This window comes from Penaeus vannamei, unplaced genomic scaffold (assembly GCF_042767895.1).
Source record: "Penaeus vannamei isolate JL-2024 unplaced genomic scaffold, ASM4276789v1 unanchor790, whole genome shotgun sequence".
NCBI classification, from domain to species: Eukaryota; Metazoa; Arthropoda; class Malacostraca; order Decapoda; family Penaeidae; genus Penaeus; species Penaeus vannamei.
Genome location: NW_027213794.1, coordinates 55,001 through 65,203, shown reverse-complemented (window position 1 = coordinate 65,203; position 10,203 = coordinate 55,001). Strand labels below are relative to the sequence as shown.

The following is a 10,203-nucleotide window of genomic DNA, read 5'->3' as shown; positions in this document are numbered from 1 at the left end:
GGTGGAGGGGGGAAGATGAAGACACAGAAGAATCCTTGAGGTGCCATGAGGTGCCACTTGTGCAAATAAAACCACGGAAATTTTTTACAGCATGGGAAGAGCCAGTAAAGATGGATAACGCAAGGGATAAGAAATGTTGCATTGGGAAAAAAATGTGCATGCGAGTACTCGGGTCTCTTTGTCTGTCTGTCTGTCTGTCTCCCCCCCTCTCTCTCCCTCACTCCCTCGCCTCCCTTTCTCTCCCTCTTCCCACTCTTCTTCCTTTCTCTCCCTATCGTATGGGAAACAAAGCATAGAGACGAGAGAAATAACTTCAAAATTATCACAGACAAAAACACATGTAATCCAGAGAAGAAAAAAAACGAAAAAGAAAAAAAAAACATATGGTTTTAGTCCTACAAAGACAAAAGACGAGAGAGCAAGGAGTCTTCATTATGAAATAAGATTTCCGAGAGTATATTTTTTCGCAATCCTTAGGGCGTAAGACTCGGGCAGAGAAAGTGGCAAGCAGGGTCTGTGTTGCACGTTGCAGGGGTTGAAACAAGTGCTTTCTTATTGCAAAGTGGTTGTTTGTACTTGTATTGTCTATCATTATTATTATGATGTTTTTTTCTTGTTTGTCTGTCGTTATTATTTTTATGGTGTTTTCTTGTAGGCCTATACGTTAGGGTAAAAATGTAGGGAGGGGTAACTTTTTTATTTTCTCTCCCCTCACCCCCTCCCGTCCTCGTCTCTCTCGTTCCATCATTTCTTCTGTCTTTCACTTTTCTTCCCTTCTCCCTTTTTATATCTTCTCCTTTCCTCTTATCTTCGACTCACTCTTTTTTTTATCCATACCTCTCGTTGCATTTCTTTTTCTTCTCTCCCTGTTGCCTCTTTTATTTCCTTTTCTATCTTTTGTTTTTTTCCCTTTTTTCTTCTCTTTGCTCTTCTCTCTTTGCCACTTCTCTCTCCTCCTCTCCTTGCCTCTTCTCTCCTCCCCTCTCCTCCCCTTTTTGCCTCTCCTCTCCTCCCCTTCTTGCCACTCCTCTCCTCCCCTTCTTGCCTCTCCTCTCCTCCCCTTCTTGCCTCTCCTCTCCTCCCCTTCTTGCCTCCTCTCTCCTACCCTCTTCCCCTTCTTGCCTCCTCCCTCTCCTCTCCTCTCTTCTCTTCTCTTCTCCTCCTCCCCTCTCCTCCCCTTTTCCTCTTTTCTCCCCACCCCCGTACCTGCAGTCCACGTAGCAGAGAGCGTGGCAGTGACTTACCCCGAGGGGAAAAATTATCTCATGGCATTCCAATGTTTTTTTTTTTTTTTTCCCCTCCTTTCGCTAACTACCAATTTATCTCACCGCTGTCATGGGGTGACTAGACTAAATAAATACGAATATGAATGAGGGGGAAAAAATTGATGGTTAAGTGTGGGGGGAGTGCAATGCGAGACCGAATATGTCATTTTTCTCGCCTGCAAGATAACGGTTTCGTGTAGGTCTGTTGGGGTCAGTATGTCTGTTGAATATGTTGACTTTTGACTCTTGTTGAACTTGTTGAAGTGATGCGAAGGTTTCTGATACCTTCGAAAGATTTTTTTTGCGAAGAATTGTGATCAGGTTGTATATATGTATATATGTCTTGGTTCCTTGGCGGTATTTACTGATTGCTATTCAGTTTATTTATGCCATATCTGTAGTGTCAAAAAACAGCTTCAGAACGTGTTTCCAGTGTCCTGTCTCTTACCACGTTCTACACAATGTCTATATAAGAACTTATGTAGACCTTGGTTCTACACTGTGTTATTAAAACCGATACGAATCAGGTCGTCTATCCCCCCCCCCCCCCAGACCTAACGATCTTCGATACTCAAGAGCCTCTACACACACCTACACATTAAACTTGATCCCGTCAATATCTGACCACTCCCTCCCTTTCCCCTCCCTATCCCTCACCCCCATGACCCCATCCCTAACTGACCTCAACCTCCAGATGACCCCATCCCTAACCGACCGCAGCCTCCCGATGACCCCATCCCTAACTTGACCTCAGCTTCCAGATGACCCCATCCCTAACCGACCTCAGCTTCCAGATGACCCCATCCCTAACCGACCTCAGCTTCCAGATGACCTCCATCCCTAACCGACCTCAGCCTCCAGATGACCCCATCCCTAACCGACCTCAGCCTCCAGATGACCCCATCCCTAACCGACCTCAGCCTCCAGATGACCTCCATCCACATCTGACCTCTCTCTCCTCTTCCTCCGGCAGAGTTGCGGTCGCAGCTGAACGAGCAGCTGCGGGCGTTGGACGGGCGGGTGGACACGCAGACGGCGCTGGTGGCGGAGCTGCAGGACTGGTTCCGGCGGAGGGCGGAGCTGCACCAGGACTACGCCGCCAAGCTCGACAAGCTCGCCAAGTCGCTGCAGGCCAGGCACAAGGAGCAGCGTATCAAGTCAGTGCTCGAGTTCTTTTTTTTTTTTTTTTAGTTAATTCATCATCATAGCCTTTGTCGTCATTGTCATCTTTGTTGTTATCATTATCATCATCATTGTCACCATCAATCATAATCGTCACTGTCATTATCAGTCGACATTAGTATTATTCAATCATCATCATCATCATCATCAGTTATATTCAATCACCATCATCATCAGTCATCATCATCATCATCATCATCATCATCATCATCATCATCATCATCAATCTTCGTCATCATCATCATCATAATTGTAGTAGTAGGAGAGGATATATGATCTGCTCTCGTCATTGCCATTTGTCCCTAACACCCAGAAAAAAGCCACATTCTTTAAGATCGATTTCCTCAGCCTAAGTTTGCTTCATTGTGTCTTGATTAAAAATGACTAAGTGCCATTGTATTGAAGTTTTTCCTATGGCTATCTGGAGCCAGTCCCTGCATCCCTCACGCGTTTAAAGAATGTTTAAAGAGAAGATGAAACAAAGGTTCCTCACCCCATATCTGATAACAGAAGGAAGTCCATATTTTTTTTGCTCTTTTTAGATGAAAATCTATTCAGATAAAACTGCATTAGTCATGTTGTTTGGACTGCAAATAGGGCCTCATTTACAGTAAGAGAGCTGTTGTATGTATATTCATTTGTTGATCGTGAAGCGAACTCTTTCACGGTTGATTCATGGACAGTTTGAAAGCATGCATTCAGTGCGGCTCTATAAAGCTCCGCAGTATGAAAACAGATTTTGACATGTGATTTCAGCATACATTCCTTAGATTTTATCATTCGATATTTATTTATTAGTGATGTAGGAGTCAGTTTCTGGAAATGTTTAGATTAATTTATGGATGTAGTTCAGTCAGTTGCATTTAGGTTATAGAATTAGTTTTATTTATGAAATTTCTTAATATCATGTTTTAGGTATTGAATGTTTCACTTGATACTTGTATATGGTACATTCACTCAAAAACTTACGTAATGAAATGCAGAGGTGAAGCATCTCTTAACAACTGTGGACATACATAAGCAGTTAGCGAACATATTCTTTTATTTTCAGGCGTGAACAGCTGCAGTTGTTCAGTGTGTACAGTTGTTGGAATTCTCTAGTAAACCAAACGAGAAAAGATGCGCGGGACCAGGCGGCCATGGCTGATGTCTACCTCAACAACATCATTCCACGATTTACACAAGTGCAGGATGACTTGCAGAGAATCTACAAAAGGGTATGTGTTCATCTATTGATATTTTATGATTCATTTATCATTATTATTGTATTTTGATTAGTTGACCAAAATGGATTATGTACGTGTTACATTTATACCTTCAAGACACAACCTTATTTCATACCTTTTTCTTATCTTTTTTCTTGCTTACAGTGTCGAGAGATTGGTTACGAGAGCCATGAAGAACTGCTTAAAGTACTGCATGAGTTGCACACCACCATGCGCACCTACCACACCTACCAGACAGAGTTCAAGAATGCTGAGACCAAGCTGAGGAACTTCGAAGCCCAGAGGACCAAGCTGGAACAGGCCATCCCCAAGGAGAAGCTGGAAAAGAGCAAGAAGTTCCGCATGATCGAGAAGGAGATCCAGAAGGTAAAATGTTGCTCTGCGTATGTTTTTATTGTATGTTAATTATATATCTTTTTTAGTTCTGTATCTTGCTGAACAATTTTATGTATTGTTTGTTCTACTGGAGTTCAGAATGCCTTGAGGATGCTCATATTTTCCTTTTTTTTTATTTGATTAACTCCTAAAATTGCCATGGTTAATTTTTTTTTATGATTATAGAAGAAAAGCAGCTTTCATGCAAATTCAATTAACTATGTAGAAAAGCTGAAAGCCCTTCAAGTATAAGGAGTAAAATCTTAATGTGTGTTTAATTGCACTTTCAGAGAAGCAACAAATACATGGATGCTAAGCTGAAGGCGCTGAAAGCCCGCAATGAGTACATCCTTTCCATGGACTCTGCTAATGCTGCCATCCATAAGTACTTTGTAGAGGACTTATCAGATATTGTTGATGTGAGTGTTTGGAAATCTCTTTTTCCTGTTGTAATTTTTTTGATAATATTTTTTTTGCAAGGTTAATGATACTGTATATGATTTTTTTTTTTTCATTGATGGTTCTTTGTGAGCTTAATTGATTCTTTGTGGATACTTATTTTCTGAACTTTGTCACCTCTTGCAAGGTTTGGTTTTGATGCTACTTTTCTTTTCCAGTGTATGGACTTCGGATTTCACAGTAGCATAGCCCGCGCTCTCCTCACACACGTGTCCGGACAAGAATGTGTCAGGAGGAGCTTGCAGAGTGGTATTGACGAGTTGAACAAGACTATCAACAACCTCGATTCTCGCCTAGACAAGCAGAGATTCCTAGAGCAAAACAATGCAGCCTTCATGCTCCCTAAGAAGTTCGAGTTCCAAGGCCATAAGGGAGATGAGGTGAGTGAGAGACCGTTAACCCCTCATGGTGGTCAGACTCATAATGGGAAACTTGCTAGATTTGAATCCAAGTATGTTCTTTTACACTCACATTCATTCCAATTGTCCTTTGCATACATGTGGATGACGAGAGTATTAATCTGATGATGTTCCTTTCAAGACTTCTTTATCAATTTTGTGTCCTTCTTATTTGTTCAGCTCTTTTGTTTTAGTAGATTCTTTTCTGCATGAGAAATAGGTGAACCTCACCTTCCCCCTTCCCAAATTGAGGTATAGGTCAGGCACTTACAAGGTCTTCTTTCCAGACTCACGATGATGCCAACGCGAAACAGGTGAATCAGGTAGTAGTTAATCGGCAAGTGCAAGAGGAGATGGAGAAACGGTATGCGCACCTAGTCTCGAGACTGACAAGCCTCAAAACGGAATCGGAGGAAACATGGAAGACCATCGAAACTGCTGAAAAGACGCTGATGGAGATGATCAACCAGAGGGACTATGACTGTGCGCACTACTTCATTGACGAACCTCGTGCAGATAACAAGCAACCTGAGTCTATGCTGATTAAAATGAAAGCAGACAGACAAGAAACGGAAGATTTCTACTTAGGGGTAAAGAAGATGATTTACACTTTTCTTGTATGTCTTATATTTATATCTATAGAAAGTTTGAAATATCAGTATGTGGGTATAAAATAAGACAGCTATTACAAAAGGTTATAAGTTTATAATCAAATTTCCAGAAATTCCGTGAGTATGTCTTAGGAGGTAACCTGATAACCCGACTACAAGCACGTTATGAGTTAATGCGCAAGGCTTTAGGAGATGAAACTCACACTACTTCTTCACCCACTCCAACAAGGTAAATAGAAATTAATGTCTTTTATGATGTCAGCCAATCACAGAGATTATTTAGATTTGGATATGAAGATGCTTGCAAGAATGTTTATGAATAATTCAGTTAAATGTAGATTGAGAGTAAAAGAATTAATATTTTCAACAGGAACCTAGTTAACAAACCACGCCGAAGGCGAATTGGGCGAAACCCACTTATGGGCCAACCCAAGCTGTTTGGTGGATCATTAGAGGAGTACCTGGAGGCAACAAGTCAAGATATTCCATTAATAATGAAGTCTTGTATCAGAGTCATCAATCTCTATGGTAAGTGTTTTTAAGAGCAACTATATAAGCATTATGGATTGTTTATTTTTCTGGTCAGAGGTCAGAATTGTTTATTTTGTGATGCCATTTAAAACTGTGTCAAACATACTTAGCTACAGTTTTATGGACCAGATCACTATTAACAAGAACAAATACAAGATAGTTTTGTATATTGGAAATGTTTTTAGATATGTACCCAATTGCAGTATGTTTTACCATGTAGTTTGCACAGATACTTACATCCTATGTTGCAGGGTTGCACCACCAGGGAATCTTCCGAGTGTCAGGGTCGCAGCTGGAAATCAACAACTTCCGTGAGTCATTTGAGAGAATGGAAGACCCACTGGCAGATGTTACTGATGCGTCTGACATCAACAGTGTTGCTGGTGTCCTTAAGTTGTACTTGCGGGAACTCAGAGAACCGCTCTTCCCTACTGTCTTCTTTGACCAGTTCATGGAGATTGCTCGTGAGTAGTTAGATTGCTGTTCACTTATTTGTGTAGTTTTTTATTTTTGTTTAGGGTGTTTATATTCCAAGATATATTTGAAATTTGATGTGGTATCCTCGTTAGACCAGTAAACATTATTACTAGTTATTAATATTTACAAGAATGTTTGATTACCCTCTGGCTTTGTTTACAGAGTTGGAGAAAAAGCATGACTTTGTTGTTAAGATGAGAGATGTTGTGACCAGTCTTCCTCGGCCAGTCTTCATTGTCATGCGCTACCTCTTTGCATTCCTTAATCAGTGAGTGGAGGGACTTTGTGTGGATGAAAAGAAGATCTGGTGATATAAGATATAGGGACATGACTGCATATCATTACAGCTTATTTTTATATTGCAAAACCTTCATTTGATACATATTTATGCATTTATCTTGGAGCAGTCGTCAAGAAGTTAGCTAAAAGCAAGAGTATTTTGAGCATTGTTCACTAGTGTTTATTTACTCTTGTAAGATAACTGGAAATTTTATTTTCTTATTTTAATTTCAGCTTGTCGGAATTTAGTGATGAGAATATGATGGATCCCTATAACTTGGCTATATGTTTTGGACCCACATTGGTGCCAATACCTGAAGACAAGGACCAGGTAAGTAGATGCTTCAAAAATTAGTTCATCTTAAAACCTGATTAGAAGTATATATGTAGGATTGACTGAGAATGAAAAATTGATTCTCAAGCATGAACTAACTGTGTCTTTAAATTTACTTCATTGTGATTAATTATTTTGACCTTTTTACTTAACAGGAAGTTAGACTAATGAACTTTATCAAATTTCTGAAAGTTCAGGCATTAATAAAAAATGTGATCCTTCCAGGTGCAGTACCAGAACTTAGTCAACGAATTGATCAAGAACATCATCATCTTCAGTGAGGACATCTTCCCAGGTGATGGAGGCCACACGTATGAGAAGTTCATCTCACGGGACTCAATAGATTTAGATGCTGACATGGGTGACGCGCCCTCAGAAGCTCACGATGACGTAGACTCGGAACAAGGACAGTCTGAAGATGGTAAGTGTTGCAGTAGGGAAATAGGTCAATCTGTCTGTCTGTTTGTCCTGTATGATGAGGATGATGGACAGTGATCAACTTGAAGTCTTGTGATGAATGTTTTAACGTAGCTTATTTGTTTTCTCTTTCTTTTGAGAGAGAGAGACATTAATCCATGTGTTGTTTTTTTAAGTTCAGTAGCTTGGTTATATGGTTAGCCTCACTGTGCCTGCTTTTTCCTTATTGGATGCGGTTTCTTTCCACAAGCTTTTTGGTTTATCAATGTGCCATTTAATTTTTTTGCACCATTTTTAATGACTTCCCCTTAAATATCAAAGAAAATAAAGAAGAAGTCATTTCAGAATAATTGCGTAAGTTATGTATTTATTCATTTTCTGAAAAGCATGCCTTTCAAAGTCTATTGTTTAAAAGTAAAACATATATTTGATTGATTAATTTTTTTATAATAAACCTGTAAGCACGCACCTGTTTTCCTAAGAAGCATCAGTTATCCAGCGATACTCAGTATATAAACTTGTCCAGGAGTCAAATCCAGGAACTAAACCATAAGAAACTACATTCATAAGATAGTATAATAATACTACAATGTTTTAGATGTGTGTTTGATGTTCTTTTGGACATATACCATAGCAAATAATTAAAGAACTACTTTTTAACAAAGAAGTGAATTTATAGTTTTGTAGTTCTTATTCATATTATGTTACTAATTACAGACAGATCAGTGTAGCAGTATCTTTATCATAATTCTGTTTAGTAGTGTAGCAGAATGATAATCATTAGTTATTAATGATGTATCTTACCTGTTGGTTAAAGATTAAAGCTTGGTGTTATGTCAGGATGAAAGTGACCTTTTTGCTGCGGTACTTTTGGAGATGATTTGCGATTGAGATTTGTATCCTAGTGATGAACCATATTCATGTTGATAAATGTGAAAAGGTATGAATGGGAAACAATATCTTGATAATACAAGAGATGTATTTAACTGGTTTGGAATATATCTTTGTCAGGAATACATGAAATACATGTATATCAGATGAAGATACATTTGAAACTGGTCAAACACATCCCGTATATTGTCAAGATATTTGTTCTCATTCCTACCTTTTCTGCATTGTATTCTTGCATTGCATCTCTAATTCCCAATTCCTGTATTACCCTGAAATACCAAAATGACACCCTTACCTCATGATTATTGTTGTGGCTTTTTGTTTTCTGCTTTTTTTTCCAGTAAGTCACATAGCTTAAAAAAAGAAGAATGAATGCCACTGTTTTTGAATGAGTAAATGCACCCTTTCTAGGATTTTTTAAATGATAATTGTTATTATTGATTCATAACCACTGAAGCTTTCTTAAAAAACACCTTGTGTTTGTTTGCATGTGCCTTTATTGTATCCTTGGTTTATCCTTACAGATTCTGTATTTAGAGACAAAGACATTCAACTTCAGATATTTGGAAGTAAGTTTTTTTGTGTGTGATATTTTTTGTCTTTACTGTTGCCCACAAAATTGTAACGTAGAGATATTTTGTGATTTATTTAAGTGATATTCCTGTTTAGGATAGATAAAATTTTTGTCATCCAGGTAGAAATTTGAACTTCTGTAGGAACTTTAACTTTTTGAACTTATGATATAAAAAAGAAAAAGAAAGTCACTTAGATGAGATTAGAAAAGTATGTCTTTAGAAATTTGCTATTTAGGTCATCTTTTATTTTTCATAAAAATGCACAAATAGTTTTGTAATTTTCATTTTTTATTCTCTCTTTCTGCAGAGAGCGAGATTTTAGAAGCTATAGCACAGTTTGACTTCTTGGCGCGGTCAGAACGTGAACTGAGCTTCTGTAAGGGAGATGTGTTGATGCTCCACTCGCAGGTGTCTGGTGACTGGTGGAAAGGGTCATTTCAGGGTAAACACGGCCTTATCCCAGACAAGTACATTCTGCTGAAGATCAGGTGCGAATAGAGAAGGGATCTTATGTCCTTACCCCTTTTATTAGAGTTGAAAGGAATGATTATTATTTTCTTTTATACATTTTTGTGAATTGGAAATATTATATTCATATTTGTTTTAGTCTTAGTTTAGTTTAGTGTAGCCTTTACAGCAAAGGAGGATTTAGCACATTGCAAAAACATTTATCTTAAAATGAACTCTACAGAGATGAAGATAAAGATCGTCTGAGTGAGAGAAGTGCTGCGGAGATGCTGCGGAGACGTGTTTCCTCATCCTCAGAGTCCATTCTTTCCTCGTCGACTCAGCAGTCCTCAGAAGGAGTAATTAAACCAAGTGCACAGAATGGAGCAGCACAAGCACCACTCTCTCCATCTCCTGCATCAGCACAGAGTCAAGTAAGTAGATCTGCAAAGAAACATTCCATTGTTCTTTGCCTCAGATACACACTTAAAAATGATTATGGTGATGAGAGTAGAACACGGAACACTATACTCATTTTGTATGTGTTGCAAGTGTACATTTTTTTGTTTTTTGTATTTTTGCTGAACTTAATGCTGGAAAATTACTTCATATTTGCTTATTTATATACAAGACAAAAGTACACTGCTTAAGCTTGGAAATTACTAAGATTTGTAAGCATGCTTGCAATATTATTTATTTTACCCACTTATCAAAAGATACTTTTTTTACATATAAA

The 10,203-nt window shown here is 38.6% G+C and overlaps 1 protein-coding gene across 1 annotated transcript in view; it reads left to right on the top strand.

Annotated features, from left to right (window-relative positions):
* Positions 1–2,238: 2,238 nt before the first annotated feature.
* LOC113818925 (SLIT-ROBO Rho GTPase-activating protein 1) overlaps positions 2,239–10,203 on the top strand; it is a gene marked incomplete at its 5' end in the record, with an annotated part of 17,127 nt that continues 9,162 nt past the window's right edge. Inside the window, 15 exon segments of the mRNA XM_070119834.1 lie at positions 2,239–2,422; positions 3,499–3,664; positions 3,818–4,039; positions 4,339–4,467; positions 4,666–4,887; positions 5,193–5,495; positions 5,627–5,745; positions 5,887–6,044; positions 6,299–6,511; positions 6,687–6,792; positions 7,038–7,134; positions 7,363–7,558; positions 8,970–9,014; positions 9,328–9,508; positions 9,712–9,901. Coding sequence (XP_069975935.1) covers positions 2,239–2,422; positions 3,499–3,664; positions 3,818–4,039; positions 4,339–4,467; positions 4,666–4,887; positions 5,193–5,495; positions 5,627–5,745; positions 5,887–6,044; positions 6,299–6,511; positions 6,687–6,792; positions 7,038–7,134; positions 7,363–7,558; positions 8,970–9,014; positions 9,328–9,508; positions 9,712–9,901 — 2,531 coding nt within the window.